At 38.6% G+C, this 19,705-nt stretch overlaps 1 protein-coding gene across 1 annotated transcript in view; it reads right to left on the reverse strand.

The window, feature by feature from the left end:
• LOC150110433 (angiotensin-converting enzyme-like) overlaps window positions 1–19,705 on the reverse strand; it is a 135,041-nt gene that overhangs the window by 8,308 nt on the left and 107,028 nt on the right. The window contains exons 22-24 of the mRNA XM_090398410.1: window positions 18,715–18,813; window positions 5,484–5,628; window positions 116–214 (exon numbers count right to left, since the gene is read on the reverse strand). Of these exons, the coding sequence (XP_090254536.1) occupies window positions 116–214; window positions 5,484–5,628; window positions 18,715–18,813 (343 nt within the window). The remainder of the gene's footprint in view (window positions 1–115; window positions 215–5,483; window positions 5,629–18,714; window positions 18,814–19,705) is intronic.

Raw genomic sequence — 19,705 nt, forward strand, 5'->3', positions numbered from 1 at the left:
CTAGTTGTGTTAAATTAAATCATTTGTTTGGACGTGAAAACAATTTTGGAAATCCTCTTCAAAAATTATTACAATATCAATAATATCGGAAATTTTGGAAAATTACTCTACTCACCTGATATAGGGAACACCTGCTGCGATGTGATATATTGATCCAGGATCAAAATCTTCTTCTGTTCTTCTAACGGGTGGGCATAATCCTTGATACTTCAATCTGTACAAAGCGAATTATTTCAGTAGCAGTCCTCATTAGTTTTATTTACAACATATCACGTCTATATAGACAGACAGACAGTCATTAAATGAAAATGTCTAAACAATATTTCATAAGCATTCTTATTATCCTTTTGTAAAACTGAAAACTTAACAATAGTCGTGTTAAGCAGTTGGAAATTCTCTCATGTGGGTCGTAGAAGGTTTATGAGTCTAGTTGGCCGATTGAGTAGTATACTTGCTTTCCAACCAACAGGTTCCGGACTCAAATCCCGCTCTTATTTAAAGACTGTGACACGAGTCACAGTCCAAAGTCCTGGTGAAAAGGCTGTGTCCTTGTGAAAAGGATGCGAGAAGGTAACTGACGGAGCTTGAAAGAGACGTTGTGATAAGATGCAATGTTGCAGGCGCATCTTTTCGGTAAATTATTGATGCATTGGTCCACAGCAGGTCAACAATTAGCGATACAATACGGAGATGGAAGCGCAGGAAATCCACTGCAAGTGCTACTGCACTGGGCGATCACCACACTCACCAAACACGACCGTAGTGTTCTACGAAGAGTAATATATAAAATCCGTCATTCGTCTGCCGACACGTTGAATGCAGGGTTCCGGGCATGAACGGGAACACGAATATGCACAAAAAAACATTCAGAACCGAGTCTCACAACATAGATTTCCATGATAGGACAGCAATATGCAAGTCCCACATTACCCGAACCAACATGGAGCGTCGTTTCAGTGGTGCAAAGAGCAAATACAGTGGGATGAGGAAGTTTGGAACTCCGAGAGGTATTTGAACATTCTGGACAATGCAGTGTTTCCTACTTTTTGGTGTTTCTATGGAACTGATCATTGTTTCTTTCAGCAAAAACAATGCGCCGTGTCATAAGGCTGATGCTGTAAAGCAAAATGCCTGGTAAAGGTTCTTCGAGTCTAGACTGGATTCGAACTCATGTGTTTACCAAAGGGAATCGTCGATACCGACTGAACTACGTACGCGCTATGGAGATGCTCGTTGTTTCTTAAATATATTTTTAATGCTGAATGATGATTTTCGATTACTACAGTTTATTTAACTTTTACTTAATTTGTGAAGGTATTTTTCCTTTAATCGTGACTTCTGATGAGAACCACTACTTCGAAACTTTAAGTGACGGGCCAGTGAAAGTTTCTAACCAAATAAAAGGGGATAATCATGTAATATTTTCGTAGATATGTTTCTAAGAATGGAAATGAGACGCTTCATTCCAAAATTTTGTGAGTTCTGTGTATTACCTTTCTAAACTTTCTTTCTTTTTTTTTTTTTTTTGAATTTACATAAAGCAATCATCAAATTGACTACACCGCAATCGAAGTGCTTTTGAAAAGCAATACTTGGCATACTTAGGCTGACCATACGAACCGTTTTGAACGAGACAGTACCTTTTTTTTATATATATATTGGCCGGTCGTCCCGTCGTTTTAATAAAAATATCAGTTTTGTCCCGTTTTTAGTAAAAACTATAAATATACTTTAATAATGGTCAATCATAAATTATTATTCATAACCTATAATCCTATATCAATATCATGGATACCAGTAATTTCTATAACCATGGAGTCGCATAGTTCGATACTAAATATCGATATCTACAGTGATTTATTCAGAGAAAATAAAAAATACATGATGGCAACACTTGGGTGTCTCAGGCGCGGTGTCTGTTCTGCTGTAGCGTTAGTTTTTGTTTTGCCCGTATGCCAACCGGTAGTTTAAATTTCATATTTTTAAAAGTTTTAAGTCTATTCTTGCAATGTCAAAGAGGCGAAACTGCAGTTTTAATGACGATCTCCAGAAAGAATTCAAATTTATTAAACTGGACAAGCTGTGTAGTGATGGAACCAAAGTGGTATTCCAACACTGTAATGTCCATTTTTCCGTTGCTCATGGAGGCAGAAGTGACATATCAACCAACATATACGTAGACAGAAACACAAGGATGCGGAAAAATTGGTAATAGTGAAAGAGATAAAATTGCAGCAAGTGAAGCTCCTATTGCTTATCATATTGTGCATCACGGCCAATGTTTTCGCACAAATGACTGCTTGTCAACATTGATAAATAAAATTTATGAATTAAAAATTTTCTTCAGCACGTACCAAATCAGAATATTTCAGCTCCAGAAGTAGCCATAAACATTGAAAATCTTGTAAACAATTTAGAGTCCAGAAAAAGAGAAGTGTTTTTAACTACTAATCTCAAAAAAATAACTGAAAATGTTAGTAGATTCAGGAGAAATTAATGAGGCTAAGTTTTTTGAGGTAGTTGAGAATTTCTATGAAACCAGCTAGAATATGTCAACAAGTGGAAGTGCAGTTTAGGAAACACTGAGAAGTTCAAGTGGTTGTTACTAAGGAAGACACCTGAATGGAAAGAAATACAGGACAACCGGAACGAGGAACTCATCGCACGCACAGAAACAGAAGAAACTCATGTATTCGATCAGTGGACCCTCATAATATCTATGCTTATGAGGCAGTTGGATACACGGAATAAAGAAAACATTCCTCTATCTGATAGATGGGCACAGATTTTTTCTGAAATGAGCGAAAAACGCATAGACTTTCAAGGCTTTTGTAATATTGTACAGTTTATTCTTTGTCTTCCAAAAAGTACACACCTGTTGAGAGAATATTTTCTGTTATGAACAGTATGTGGTCAAAGGAGAAATCTAGATTAAGTGTTGAGACAATGGGGTTTTGTTAGTTGTAAGACAAAATTGTGTCATGGATTGTGAGAAGTTTTATGATAAGGTGTTGAAAGACCGAAATTTGTTGAAATGAATATTTCTCCGATGAAGTGATCTTGCTGCGCAAGATCACTTCATCAGAGAAATATTCATTTCACAATCGTGGTGAAATACAGTCCCCCTCTACGTCTACCTAAATTTTTGTATGAGTTCTGTCACTGAAGAATAATGGCATGCTCAATATGTTTATGTAATAAAACTTTTTTATCGTCTTACTTTTTCATGAATACAGAATATTACATAACGCCGTCCCGGTTTTGTCTTAAGGAAATATGGTCAGTCTAGGCATACTCCAAGTGTATTTCTAGATTATTTTGTACTGTTTTCATTTGAGAGAGCATTGCAAATACTTCCAAACTGAACTTTCGAAGAAAATGAATATTTTTTGTAAACACGATTGACTTTTATCTCCAGTTCTGAATCTTCTTGAGTTTTATTAATCTTAGTCTGTTATGTATATTAGGTTCACTGCACACTGATATTAAACTAAGAACAGATGGTTTTAAACATTGGCACATATATACGAGAATTAATGCATTGATTGTGTTTTCCAATTCGACGATTGCTCTTTTTTTCGATAATTGAATTGCAGTTTTTGTTACAGTAAGTTTAGGAATGTTAAACGGATTTTTTGTTTTTTTTCTTGCTTAGAAGTGAATTATTATGTAATAAAAGTTGAAAAACATCTATTCTCAAACTGTTACGTAGGTTTTTTTGGAATCATTGGATATACTATTATCTGTAAGCTGCATGTGTTCTTCTGATCCATTTCCTATTTTGCGAAATGAAAACTAGAAAAAGCCCTTAATAAGGAAGAAAAAGCCCTTATAATGGTCTGCACTTCTTAGACCAGATTCGAACCAAGTTCTTACAAATCAAAGGGTATTGTCTAACTTTTCACGAGCCTGAAAGAATATTCTTTCTGTTCGAAATCATAAAAAATGTCATTAAAATAAATTATTGAACGTAATTTATTGTAAAAGTACATTCTTCATACTTCCGCATGTTTGTTTGAAAGAACATCTGGAATTTCTCGAGTCTCGAATTCTAAATAGTTCATTGCTAACTGCTCAATGAAATAATTCATGATTACTCTGATTTTAAGATAAACAGATGTCTTGAGTCTTGTGACTCCACTGATGCCTAGAATCAATAGTAATATCTGAAATTTATGAGTAAATATGAACTCATTTCCGTATTCGACTTGATTACGGATAAATTTTAAAAAGCGAGAGGACTAGACTCAAAGATATTTGAAAGACTTTGGTATTCCGGATCTGGCCCGTGAGAAAGAAAACTGCACGATTTATAGTTAAAACTATATTTTACCATGTACATGGATGAATAATATATGGAATGCTGAAAAGTCTTTAATAATATGTTTTGTTTGTTAAAAACAAACCTAAATAGCGGTAGAACTAAACTATATTCATTTATTAGAATTTCTGCAGAGTTTTACTTTATTTATTTATTTCGTATGATAATACAACGGCCGTGAGTTCCTTTTATGAGGAGGTACAGTACCATTTCAATTCTCTGACTGTAATCCCTGTGTGTGCACGAGGCCAGTTTGCCGGTTCTGGGGGGGGGAAAGGAAAACTCGAGTTTCCGGCTGATAAAAACCCGTACCTCCGTATGAGACTGACTAACTCACCTTTCGTCGAAAGACATCAGATAAAGGTTCCTCATGTCGCAGACGAATCGAACCCAGGTCTTTCCAACCAAACGGCTTCGTCTATACCGACTGAGCTACGGAGGCTCTTCGGCAGTGTGAAGTTTCACCATTCTTTTGCTGGATGTCTCTGAACTAAAATGGTGTGATATGCAGGTATGATGTCTGTTTTGATGAAATAGTATTCGGTGATTGATTCTGTGAGAGCATTAAAGTTCTACGGACTCACTTTCATTGGGAATGAATTTACTTTGAGATATACGATATATAGTTTGATTGGAAAGTGCATTTTTGAGATCTAAAATTCTACACTGCTTTCTGTAGTGACCGTAATCATGAAAACTCATGATTACGGTCACTACCTCAACTCCGAGCGCAACGTGAGAACACTGAAAATTGAAGGTGTGGATTAGAGTTCATCTTGAGATAAAGAAGCTTTTCATCCATTATGAAACTGACATCATGCAAAATGCTGAAACGAATCCAGCATTTTTAAGTTAATCTCTAGGCTTCAATGATTTGCTTAGATATCTGTGTAGAAAACGGTGCATAGTAATTAAAATGTCTTACCTGTTCTCACGAGATTACCTCAATTTTAACGGGAATGTGTGGGCCAATGGTCACTAAAGGTATTGTGAAACAGGCATGAAAAATAACAGAATAAAGTTCAAAAGAAGAACTTTTTTGTTTTAATGCAAAATTCCTTTATCATAAACAAAATTAAGAGGCATTATATTTTAGCACGCCTTCACATCTTAATGCTAATGTTTAATTCACTGTAGGGAAATTCATGTAGTTTAGGCTTACCTAATTTCCCACCACTTTCTGTTCATCATTTCTGGACGAATATCACCACTGAACAACTGCCACCTCCACAGATCAATTATGTATCCAAATGGCAAAAAAACAATTTTGTCTAGAGCATTAGACATGAGGTAATTGAGATCGCCCTCTATTGAAAAAATAGTGCAATAAAATGCATTATCATAAGTAAATTTTAATTTAATATAAAAAGTAAGGATGTAATTTAGATATCTGTTAAATGGATTTAGGAAATAGTTTTGATTATAGGATATTAAAATAATGTAATTTTTATTATAATCATCATAATTTCCTATAATGTATCCTACATTCTGTAGGAGAGATTACTATCCTCAGATTTTATAAGCTCCGCACTTTCTAAGGTTTTTGTCCTTATGAGAACTCACTCAAAACACTTTGCAAATCTATCACAAAAGTACCTTATTATTATTATTATTATTCCTGAAACCTCCAAGGTTTCCGAAGACTCATCGCGGGAGGACACATACAAATGTCTCAACCACTACACCGAACCTCTACTACGAATCATCTCCATCAACGCCATCTACCGCCCACCTCCACCACAATTAGTATTTTTTGTCTGTAAATTGCGTGTGTTCTGAAGGGCAGATTTGTCTGTATGCGGGATGAAAAACCCGAGTTTCCGGGAGAAAAAACCCTGCTACCTCCGTATGAGATCGGCTAACTCACCTTCCATTGAAATCGTCCAGATAAAGATTCCTCCCGTCGTGACGAGAATCGAACTTAGGCCTATTCCAATCGAAGGGCGCAATGTAAATTTTGAGGGGCTTAGTTCACCTTTTGTGAATTAATTGTTAAATAATCTGGGAAGCCTGCTCTAAAGATAAAAACATGCTGTTTTTATGCCAAGAAAGATGGTAGTTTCTCACTGGACGATGAAATTTATATGCCATTGCATCCGTCCTTTTATATCTTGATCTTCCTTTAAGTCTTTTCTATCCATTTTTGCTTCGAACATATGCTTTCCTTAGCTTTCGTTTTTCATTCAGTAACCATACCATCAGAGGATACTTCTTTTTACTCATTCTCAGATGCTAATAATGGCAAATTTATTTCTGATTTCTTGGCGTTTATGTGGTTGTACTGACAGACTCATCAATTTGCTACTGCTTCTGATTTTCTAATAAGCCTTATACGTGTGGTTGACAATCCCTGATTGATGTATTGCCAGCTTTGGGTTTTATAGCTGATTTCATTCTTGTTTTCAGTACTTTTTTCTTCAGTCTTCAACTAACTCACTCGATTCTTCCATTCTATATTTATATATATAATTTGCATCTTTGAGAAAAGGTGCATTTTTTATATTTCTGATTTTCATTCCACATTTATTATAGCAGTTATTTAATATGGTTCAAGGGACTTGAAGATTTGTAGGAGATGTTTTAAAAAGAATACGATCACTAGATTAGAGTAAATTAATCTAGCGATGCCATCCTTTTAATTACGTTCTCCTTGCTAATTCCTAAAATTATACGAACGTGATATTATTGCACTAATTAGATCGTCTTTCATTTCCTTCATATCAACCCATGCACACAAAACATTGCAAACATATAATGAAAGAGTACTGTATATATAAAGAAATGGAAAGCATTATGTGTTTCTTGAACTGCTGGAGGTTATTGTCCTTAAGAAAAACCTTATGAGGAAGGATGTCCCACAGAACAGGCATAGATGAGGGCGAAAAGTTGATAATAACAGTTTTCTGTTAAATTTGCATGAAGATTGACTAGCAGCTGCGTGCATTTTTGTGAAAGTAGAAGAATGACGCAGCAAGTTCGGAATAAATGTTGGAAATAATGTTACCATTGGAAATACCCATAGAAAAGGCATAACATGAAAAAAAAAAAAAAAAAAGGAAGAGAGAGAGAGAGACTGTCTTTTTTTTTTTTTTTTTTTTTTTTTTGAATAGTAGCAATAATTTTTAGTAAGTTTTTTTTGTATATAATTTAATATACGAAAATAGTATTTTAAAGTAGGTAAGATATTTGGTACGATACCTTTAAGGAATTTGGTCAGAACAAGTGTTTGCATAACGAACGCAGAAACAATAATCAGGCCATGAGAAGGAAGAGTAGAAATTAGTTATTCGAGATGATCCCATTTGTTACTATTTTAGTGCTAAATAATACGAAGCTGAGAGCACTTTAGGAAAGTTATTTCAACGGAAAAGGAAACTTGGCAAAGGCTATGGTACAACTTACCAACAGGAGAAACGTGTAGGTCGCATTAAGAACAGAAGCTAGTTGGAGTCAAGGATACTGAAATCTCGAAGAAAAACTGCTTCACAGTTTGTATGTTTATTTGGGCCGCTGAAAATCAAGCTTCAGAGATAAATGTTCCAAAAATGCTAAGAGATTAATTATGTGAACTCGGAAAAAGATAAGAAAGCAAGAAGAATGTATGAGAATGAGACAAGGGAATTGTGAACCATAAAAGATAAGAAAAAAAAAAGAAAAAAGAAAAACAAGAGAGGACTTTCAAGTTTGGCGTTATTTAGCACGAGGTGTTAAATTACCTATTAGTACCAACTTTGTGAGGGAAGGTATCAAGTTGTATGTAGCTTCAGTACTTGAAGTGAGCAATACTTGTGGCCAATAGTTGAGGGTTCTGTTAGAAATATGTTGGATCTAGATGTTTAAGAGGTGATGCGCTTTGTTCATGTTTGTGTTAAGGTCGCGAATGTTGACGAAATGGATATGTTTTTGTATGCATTTTCGTTATTTTTGTATGTTTTGTTGAATTTGAGTTTTTAGAATTTTGTTCTTTTTAGAGATTTTGTTGGAGAATTTTTTAACGTTAATTTTTTACTGTAATTTTTTGTGTTGCCTTTCGTCGTTAGTAGTGGATATTCATTAATTCAAGTGCAAGAGGCATGCATTGTCAGCGTGAAAATCTCTCGAATTTATCTCCGACACTGCAAGCATGTAGTCACCAGCCATTGTTAGTAACATGGTTTTGCAATCTGTCTTACTCCCAGTAACAAAGAGAGGTAAGTTAATAGTGTTATTTGATAGCTGGAAGCCTTCTAGATTTGTAGCCGAAATGTTCTGCTCAGTGTATTATCTAGCGGTTTGCCTGCGGATTGTTTTACTAAAATAGTGCCTCGAACGGGAGGTATACTTGGTCCTTACATTTCATTTTCGTTTTCCTTCGAAGAGTGTCACCAGTGCTGAGTGTAAAAAAGAAATGGAGGAACGAATTCAAGTGAGAAATCGTATAAAATTAAGCAATAATTATAATTCGATAAAATCACAATTTAAAATGTTCTCGAAACAGCACTTGTAAAAAATGGTGGAAATTAAAAAGGGAAAAAATGAACCAAAATTTAGAAACTCATTGGAGAAAAAAAAGGATATGAATTAAAAAATACTGAGATAAAAGATGGAAGCAAACAACAAACACCACTAACGCAATAATGCAGCAAAGTACATATTCTGATAATACTAAATATTTTAAAGATGGAGTAAAATATTAATGTCTCATGGGCTCACTTTAGTGAGTACGGGCGTGGCAAACCAGAGGTACCTGATGCTGGACCACGCCTTACTTCATGTAATACACATCTGTTATATTATCTGTAGACTGTCCCTCCTCTTCCTCCCTTGCTTCTTTCTTTCTTCTCTTCTTGCTCCTTCCTCCGAATGCTATTAAAGTATTCGAGGGGAATCTTTCCTATTTTGCTGTGTCATTTCGTCTTGTGCTAACAGGACATTATCAAACACTGTAACGTGATCAGGCCATCAAAAAATGTTCATACCGCATCGTCCGTCGCGCGGGTTACCGAGGGACGCGTTCAGGTTTTAGGCAGAGGGACCCGTTCGAAAAATATGTTACAATCTCCCTTAGACACCACTCCTCAGCACTCTGCTAGAGGAAACTCCATCAATGGGCCCACTGCCCGTTTGGGGAGGTGTTTAGGGGCAGCGCAAAGAAATGGTTCTGCAAAAGGACGGAAATGGCAACGATAATGGCAACAGACTATGGCTTTAGGCAATTGGAACATCTTCTCTCTGATAGGGAGAGAGTTGGAACTGCCAAGCGCTACCGGCTAGACTTAGTCGGGCTTTCTTCGACCAAGAGGGGAGGCTCTGGAACTGTCGAGCTGGATAAGGAATGGAAGCTCTACTACTCAGGTGTGAGCCCTGCAATGTCTGCTCAGGCAGGTGTGGGGATACTCACAAGCCCTCAGCTGTCAGACTCTGTTGCTGAGTGTATCCCATTGGGGGGACTGGTATGTGTGTTAAGGCTTCAGATGGAAAAACCATGATTTGGCTGTGGTGCAAGTCAATGCACCTAATCTGGAGTCAGAATACTCTGCCTTCCGAGAGGAAGTGGATGCTGCTTTTGACAGGGTGGCAGACATGGAATCAGTCCTGCTAATGGGTGACTTCAATGCACATGTTGGAACAGATGGCCAGACATGGAGGGGTGTGGTTGGGAGGAACGGCGCCCCTGACCTTAACGTGAATGGGTTGAAATTATTGGACTTCTGCTGTACTAACAGCTTGTCCATAATGAATACCTTCTTCCAGCATTGAGAAGCCCATAAGTATACCTAGTAGGGGGATACACTAGAACAAAGGTCTCTGATTGACTTCTTTATAGTCTCAGCAGACCTATTTTTCTCAGCGTTGGACGTTCGTGTGAGAAGAGGGACAGAACTATCAACTGACCACCACCTTGTTGTGTGCACTCTACGGCTTCAGAAACCAGATGCTACCATCAACGCTGGTAGGCCTAAGCAGCTTTACCGCATGAAACGGGATTCATTGGAAAATGAGGCTCTGAGGAAGAATTTTGCAGATGACATTTCCTCCAGGTTCAAAGAGATTCCCAAGCATACTGCAGATGTTGAGGAGGAGTGGAAGCTGTTCAGAACAGCTGTTACTGCCTGTGCACTCTCATGCTGTAGCAGAAAGCGGTTCGGCGTGGCAACGGGTAGTGAGAAAAGAACACCTTCGTGGAACCTAGAAGTCCAAAAAAACTGTCCGGGCAAAAAAGGAGGTCTGCCTAACATGGTTTCAGGGTCAGGTCACCTGAGATGCGTTTGCAGTATGCTGAGGCACGAAAAGCTGCTGCTGAGGCAGTAAAGACAGCAAAGCAGAAGGCTTGGGAATCCTTTGGAGAAAGATAAGACTCATCCTATGAAAATGCAAACAAAGTATTCTGGCAGGCCATCCGCCGCCTTCGAGGGAGGAAATTGTGCACAGCAAGGGCATTAATGCCTCCGATGGTGCACTTTTAACAACCGAGAAGGATATCCTCCACAGATGGAGGGAATACTTTGAGAACCTTCTTAACCCGGGTGGCCCAGCAGTTGTGGACATTCAAGAGGTGCATATCGGGGCAATGACTAGTCTCACAGCAGAACAGATCCATTTAGCAATAAAATTGCTAAAATCGGGCAAGGCTGCTGGCGATGATGAAATTCGGCCCGAAATGCTAAAAGCCTTAAATCGAGACGGTGTTCTCTGGCTGACTCGAGTGTGTCAGCTGCTTGGATATCTGTGCGAGCACCAAAGCAATGGCAGACAGGCATAATAATACCAGTCTTCAAGAAGGGAGACCAGAAGGATTGCAGTAACTATCGTGGCATCTCTCTGCTCAGCCTTCCTGGGAATGTGTATGCTAGGTGCTTGGAAAGACAGTGCAGGAGCATAGTTGAGTCAAAGTTCCAGGAAGAACAATGTGGCTTTCGTCCTCGTAGAAGCACAACTGACCAAATCTTCACTTTAAGGCAACTCTTTGAGAAATCTTGGGAATATGCCAAGAAGGTCTACAAATGTTTTGTGGAATTGGAGAAGGCATATGACCGTGTTCCTCGGGATAAGCTTTGGCAAGTAGTACAGGAGTATGGAGTGGATGGCCAACTATTAGCTGCCATCAAGTCCCTGTATGAATGCCTAGAGTTTTGTGTCAGGGTAAACAGCACAAAGTGTGAACCTTTCACAGTCTCCATTGGCCTCCACCAAGGGTGTGTTCTGTCATCCCTCCTTTTCATAATATTTGTGGACTGGATTGACAGGCACAGCCGAGGCAGTGAGTGTGTCAGTACTGAAGATGTAGCATTGGACGTCTGCTTTTTACAGATGACCTAGTTCTGCTTAATTCTTCCACAGATGACCTCCAGCGGTCCCTGGATAGGTTTGTAGCTGTTTGTGAAGATGCCGGAATGAAGATCAGCATGGCCAAAACTGAAACATTTGTGGTCTCAAGACAACCATCCCAGTGCAATCTACATGTACGTGGAGTCCCAATGAGGCATGTGGAGAAGTTTAAATACCTTGGGTCCATATTTACGAATGATAGAAAATGGGACATAGCGCTAGATACTCGAATTGGTTTAGCACGCTCAATATTGTGGGAGCTTGGCCTTTCGGTAGTATTGAAGCGGGAGTTAAGCCAGAAGGCAAAGCTGGCTGTCTTCAATACAGTCTATGTCTATGTCCCCATCCTCACCTATGGTCATGAGAGTTGGGTAATGACCGACAGAATGCAGACACGAATCCAAGCGGCTGAAATGAGGTTTCTTCGAGTGGTTGTGGGGGAAATTCGGGAAACCCTCAATACTCAACTGCTGATTCTCCGTGTTGAGAGATCACAGTTACGTTGGTACAGGCACCTGGTCAGAATGACATGAGAGAGGCTCCCTCAGCAGGCCCTCTTTGCCAAGTCAGAGGGAGAGTGGCCACGTAGAAGGCCAAGGACTTGCTAGAAAGATTGTATCCAAAACCTTGGGTGGACACGTTTGGGGATCCCACCAGAACACCTGAACTTGGTGGCAGAGGATCGTGATCATTGGAAGTTCCTCTTGCAGCTGTTGCCCTCACAACCCAATGAGGAAAGGTGGGCCTTGAATATGTATGTATGTATGTATGTATGTAAAATAATAGGAAGAGCTCTTGCAATGCAGAGCTAGTCTTCACTATTAATCAGTTTTAGAACAGACTTATATATTGATATCAAATCCTGCTAATAATGTCACTCTCTCTCTAGATATTGACAAATTGAGCTTCACTTTCTCAGAAATCATTTTCCTAATGAACCATTTTATTTAGTTGTTACACTTTCTATTTCATTTAGAATTTGTTTTAAGAAAAATTGCGTTTTCTTTTACTGTGAGAGTTGTTAATTTACAAAAGATATACAGTTGCGAGAGGATATGTAGTACTGTGGAAATGGTTTCCATCATTAGAACTAGACCTTTCGAAAACAAAGACAGTTCTAGGTTTGGTTCTTAGTCGTTCACTATATTAGCATTTTCTTAGCCTTACTTTAGCCTGTTCTTGAGTTAATCGATCTCTGAAATGGGTATCTTATGTTTATAACCCCGTATCTCAAAAATCTACGGTAGATTTTTGAGATACATAATATGAGTGGTAGTGTTTAGGGCCACAAGATGGCGGCATTCTCTTGTTTCTCTCTCTCTCTCTCTCTCTCTCCCGAAAGCTTGGGGTTGGAGGATGGAACTAGTCATAATCAAAAAGTTAGTAAAGGCTAAAGGAGCTCAGCCACCCATTTGGGGAATAAAAGTCGTTCTATGATTTATTTAATTTTGTTCAGCTTCCAAATATATCTTCTTCATATAATCTCGATTCTATTTTCATTCAAATGGATATTTTGGAACTTTTGTCGAAATCATTAGTAAGACCCTCCAGAATACTTCATCTATTTAGACAAGTAATTCATTGAAACATTCAATCGTTCCGTCGTTCACATTTATTTTTCAAAATTATTAAAATCTGAATGCTTTTTACACGTATACCTATGAATGGTCAATTTGATGGTACAAGATACCAAGAGAGGAACAGGAAACTAAAATAATCAAAGATAAAAGAAAATAGAAAAAGTAAAAAAAAAAAAAAGAACATAAATTTCATTGTTTTAATTTTCTTACCTAGAAATGTTCGCCTGTCTGCGCACTTTCAGCATCGAGTCGCAAATGTTGCCTTGACTGTTCCCTCTTTTAATGCCTTTTGTTAAAATAATTCGGTAGCCTCAATTTCTCTCATATGAATTAATTGATACCGAATAGCAGACAAGTTTACCCCTCCTCCTTATTGTCTTCATCCTCCCCCCCCTCCTCCCAAACACTTTTTTTTTTTTTTTTTTAATGTTGGACCCATATATAGGAGGTTGGCTGGTCAACCTGTAGTATGTTAGTACCGTATACTATTGTATGTGAAAGGAGAAACTTGTTTACATTAGATTTGAACGCCTGTATGTTGTATTTCTTAGGAAATACACCTGGGGAGGACTGTTCTGCAATACTGCAGTAGCAGTATTGCAGATTTGTTTTGTGATGGTGTTTCAGATGAACATTTCCCATGAAAATATTTATAGAACATACAGATTGCGGAGACTAGGCGTCTATGTGAAAGTGGGGGCAGTGAGTTGGTGAGGGATGGGTCATTTATTAGTCTAATTGCTCTCCTCTGTATTGAGTCAAGCATTTTGAGGGTGTTTTTTGGAGCCCCACTCCAGATGTGAGAGCACTATTCGAGAGCTGGGCGGATTTGTGACTAGTATAGTGTTAACAGCTGTTTAGAGGTGAAGTAGCATCTTGAGCAAAAGAGAAAAATCTAGTGTTTTGAAAGCTGAGGATGCAATGGTTGTGATGTGTTTATGCCAGGAGAGGATTGATATCAAGGTAATTCCAAGAAGAGAAATTTCATCTTGTCTGTGAATTTGAGTGGTATCGAAAACAATGCTGGTGGATAATGGTTCTTTTTTGTGAGAAATTAGACAGAACTGGGATTTACTAGCATTGAAGTTGATGAGGTTATCTGAGCCCCATTGGTGGATAGCTTGGAGGTCAGAAGTCAAGGCAGTGGTGGTTGGTGTTCTATGGGTTGAGGTGAGTTGTGTAGAGTAGATTTTGTCAAATGAAAGGAAGGAATGTAATGTGCTGTCATCTGCAAAACTGTGTATTGGGTTTGAGGTCAACTGAAGTAGGTCATTGATATATACAAGGAAGAGGGTCGGTGAGAGAACTGAGCATTGTGGGATCCCAGCATTTATTGGATTCTGAGAGGATAGGGAGCCGTCTACCATCACACATATTGTGCGTCCAGACAGGAAGCTGGCAATCCATCTGCAGAAGTCCTGAGGCAGTCCAAATCTACTCTCAACTCCTAATCTACCTTCAAGGTAGATTAGGAGTTGAGAGTTGATGATTTTCTCCATTACTTTAGATAGGATTGAGGTCAGTGAGTGAGTGAGATAGGGCGGTAGTTAGATGGTAGTGATTTGTCACCCTTTTTAGGAATCTGTTCAATATAGGCCAGTTTCCAGGTTTTGGGATATATACCATTGGAGTAAGAGAATGTGTACAGGTGACACAGGATATGAGTCAGTTCCAATGCACAGACCTTCAGGATAGTTGGGGCAATGCCGTCAGGGCCAGGAGACTTTTTTGTGTCTAATTTAAATAACAGGTTTGTGATGTATTTTTGGCAAAAGGATACATAGGGAATTTTATGTTGGGCAGATGGAATAACTGGGGAGATTTTTGCCATTTTCTGTTAAGTGTGCATTGGAGGCAAAGCGTAATGCCAGGAGATTAACTTTTTCTATGGGTAATGTTGCTATTGAGCCATCTGGGTATGATGGATGTGGGAATAGTGTAGGGCAAAAGTTATGGCCAATTGCCTTGGCAAGAGACCAAAAGGCATGGCTGCTGTTTGGATAGGCTGCAAGCTTCCTGCTTTTGGCCAGTTCAAATTCTGTTTTGGAAGTATTGATAATTTTTTTGCATTTGTTTCAGGCTTCATAGGCATTGAATGAGGATGGAGTTCTTGATTTGAGCCAGTTGTGGTATGCCTGATTTTTCGTTTGTAGAGCCTTGGCACATTTTTTGGAGAACCAGGGTTTGGTTAGGGGATGGCAAGTCTGAGTAGTGTGGGGAATATATGTTTTCATGCCCGTGAGGATTGCTTTGGTGATGCTGTTGGGTGCATATGTTTGGACTGGAAGACCGGAAACAATAGTCTAATATTTGGCATTATAATAGCGCCATTTGTCACTATTATAATGTCAAACTACTCTTGTGTGGGAATAACTGTATAGGCGTTGTTGCATGGGAGGAGATAAGCACTAAGTGTGGTCAGAATTACCCAATGGGCTGACTATATTTACTGCATATTTGGAAGGGTCATTAGTAAGGAAGAGATCTAGGGTATTTGGGGTGTGGTTTGGGTTATCTGGTATTTTGGTCGGTTTTTGAACAATTTGCGTGTGGTTATTAGTGACTGCAAATGTTTCAGCATCTCTGCCTCCAGGATCTGTATGACTGGAAGAGGAAAGCCAATTTGTGTTATGGACGTTGAAATCACCCAGGAGGATGATTTCACTGTTTTGGGAGTGGGACTAGAGAAAATCAACTTTTAAGGAGAGGAAATGGAAGAGTTCAGAGTGATTGGTGGTATTAGGAGAGCGATAGACACAGCAGATGAATTCGGCTGAGTGAGGGAGGGATATCTTCAGCCAAAGACGGTCGAAGTTGGGCGATTCTAAGTTGGTTGCTCTCTGGCAGGGTATGTCAGAGCGGATATATGCACAGATGTCACCCTTGGGTCGAAAGGAGTTAAATAGTATAATAGTTAGGAAGGTTGAGATGAATAGTGCTGGGAGGAGAGATTTGCGTTTCTGTTTAAAAGATTAGTTGGGGTTTGGTGGGCTTCAGGTGGTAGTGGATGCTATTAAGGTTGGAGTTGAGGCCGCGGATGATGGTGAAGTGGATATGCAAGGTTCTGTTAGACATGGATTTGATTCCAAGTGTCTTGCACTTTTCCTATGAAGGTCTTGCACTTTTCCACGAAGGATATTAGTATGCAGTACCTGCATACTTGTGTCCTTCGTGGCTGCTAGTGGCATCACTTGGTTTTTGTACTAGTTTGGACTGTTTGTAGTCTATTACCCAACTGTTGTCTCCATTTTGGTTTTTTCTTCTAGTTGTCTTCGTAGTTGGCGTCTTTGTTCTCTATGGGCAAAGGTTGAATCAGGTCGAGAACATATGCACGACTGGAGGCAAGTGTCCTTTAGTTTGTTATTTATCGCTGTTATAAATTTGGTTGTGTATATTGGTGAGTCGCAGGTCACTTTCACGAGACGTGGATAGTTCGTTCCGTCCTTTCTTTTGTTAATGAGTCCGATACGATGACATTTGACGATATTTCCGGGATCGAAATTCCATTCTCCTGCAAGTTTGCCGACGTCTTCTTTTAAGGATGTATCGTTTTCCGTCGGAAAGTTCAGGATAACAGCGTTGAGTTTCCTATTTTCGACCTCGAGGGACTCATGTACCGATGATGTAATTAGTTCAAGAGGTTCGTTAGCAGGCACGGCGCACTTGCGGTAAGGCTCTGGTCGTTTAGCGTCTCGAGCTTTGTTTCCAACTTTCCGATTTTGGAGGAGAAGGTATCGATCACGGTATTAAGCTACTGCTCGAGGTTATTGACTCTTTTGCCCAGGTTTAGTATTTGTGTTACGGAAGGGAGGCACATCGTACAGTAGTAGGGCTGGTTTAGATCGGTTTGTGCGCAGATTCATTTATTTTCTCGAAGGAAATATGTAGCCAGTTGCAACAGAAATCGTACAATATACCCTTTTTCCTTTCTTTGACTTCGGTTTCACAGCTTCGGCACTTCGTAATGTCATTCGGTTTGTTGGTGATCGGCGCCGCTACGCTGGCGGGACTCGAGGTTGTCTTCCTTTGTTGACCGCCATCTTTACTTCGCACGGTAGGTATAGCGCTTTCACGTGTCTGTTTTTTAGTTGTAAAATATAGCAGATTTAATGGACTATGGGTACGTACGAGTTGTGCTGTAGTAATCGGCTGCTTACTGTTATTTTTCCGTTTACTGCTTATTTTGCACAAAAAAACACTTACAATTACGATATAATGCTTGAGCACAAGTTTAACATTACTTATCTGCAGGCGCCACTGATACTTATCTATCTATACGTACTCGACATAATATTGAGTTTCTGTGTGTGGAGGGGTAATGTCATGACAACGGGCACATAGAGTGAGCGAGGCACACTGTCAAGCAAGGTAACTTATTATAGACTGTTAAAAGCATCATATAATAACCAGATCACTGCCAATAAAATCAGTTTAGCCAATCTCCAGAAATTCATCAAGAAAGATTGCGCACTATATTAAGATAGAGATTTTATAAATTCAATAAAGTTTCAACCTTAAACTCTTGTCTCAATTGTCGCAGATCTAGTCTCTTGGTTTCCCAGAACATTAGAGATCTGAGACCATATACAGTGCGATAGATACCGTGAGAGAATGAATGCAAAGAAAGGGATAAAAGGTAACATAGGGACTATGGAATGTAGATTATCAGGACAGACTGAATATACACTACAGACACTGACAGGAGAGGAGAGATGATATGATAGAGAGACACTTCTGAAAGTATCATATTTGTTTCGGAAAAGTAAAAAAAAAAAATATACTTACCGAGATCATAGATGGAATTTTTTATTTTATGGAGATGTGAGAAGATGACAATAGGAGAGCCATGGAAGTTGAAATTGAATGCTTCAAAGAAGATGGAATGTGTTCATTATAATGATGATGATGATGATGATGATGATGATGATGATGATGATGATGATGATACATTTCTCAGATTTTTCTTAGAAAAAAATCAGCTAACGCCTTTTATTTCCTAATAGGGAGTAGGCGAGGCCTTTATACTCTATCTAGCTATTGGAGACTGAGTGGACAGTTCAATCTCCACCGGTAGCCAATCAGAGATAGCTGGTCCATATCTATCACTAATTATAGCAGCCACCAATGAAGAGGCTGGCAAACAAGTGCTGACATCTCTGGGTACCTAACCCTAACAAGATATGTTGCTGTCTGAAATAATGTGAGTACTACGGTCGATTTTCTTGAGTTTACGGGACGAAAAACCCTCTTGCCTGTGCCAGAGATCGACTAACTCGGGAACTGGTCGAAGAAAGGCTCAGAAAAAGTTCCTCCAGTCGGCGACTAGACTTGAACTGAAGTCTAAACTTTGAGCGACCAAGCTCAGAGGACGCAAGTGCCACTTCCACTGAGCTACACAGGCCTGAGAAAGGAATTTTAAAGATGTATTGAATTTGTTTTTGTATGACCTAATTCCTGTGGAATATGGTTTCTTTCGGAAAGATAAAAAGAGGAAAATACACTTACCGATATCATTGGAAACTTCCTCCAAAAGGCCAATCTTTTTCAAGTGTTTAGGTGTAGCAACAGAAAGTGCTAAAGTATCTCCAATCGCTTCGTGAAATCCTATAAAAGTTCACATCAAATGCATAAGAGATGATCTGATAATTAATTATTGCATCTAAATACATCATGGCATACATTTGCTATTTAAGCAACTATCATTGGATTGCTAATTTAATTAATTCATGAATTTTTTTTTTATTCTGACGTATTTCGTCATCTAATAGATGACGAAATCTATTAGATGACCATATAGTCTAGTCTTTCATTCGTTGAAATTGTTTCACAATTGTTTTGAAATTGTTTGACAATTTCAACGAATGGAAGACTGTTTGTTTGTTTGTTTGTTTTGTAGCATATCTCTCTATTGAACTCAAGCGCAGGTAAAAGTCTGCATTACATCAGCACTATCATCGGGTGACATTACATCACTTGATAATAATTCTGATTGTTCTATGTTCTATTCTATTCTATCCCCTCACCCATACAGTTGGTCGGAGAGGCAAGGTGGTTTCCAGTTGCCTTCCTTGCCGTACGATATCCTTCGACTGTAGCCCGTGTGTTCACGGGGCCAGTTTGCCTGCTTGTGGGATGAAAAACCCCAGATAAGCTGATGGAAAAAACTTTGCTGTCCACACCCAAGACCGGCACACACATAAATATATATATTTATATATATTTTATATATTAATATATTTTATATATATATATATATATATATATATATATATATATATATATATATATATATATATATATATAATACGCTGACCACATAGTCCTAATTGTTTCAGCCATAATTCCCACCGAAAACAACAGGAGGAGCAACGGGAACGTTGGATAAAAATACAAACATAAATAATCAGTAGTTATAGTTAGGTTCAAAATATTAGGGAAAAAAATTGAAGCTATTTATTCTATTACTTGCTAGGAGAGCAAATTATAGTCGTCACAG

This window comes from Typopeltis vanoorti, chromosome 1, assembly GCF_054136105.1.
Source record: "Typopeltis vanoorti isolate ZY-2024b chromosome 1, IOZ_Tvanoo_1.0, whole genome shotgun sequence".
Lineage (NCBI taxonomy): Eukaryota > Metazoa > Arthropoda > Arachnida > Uropygi > Thelyphonidae > Typopeltis > Typopeltis vanoorti.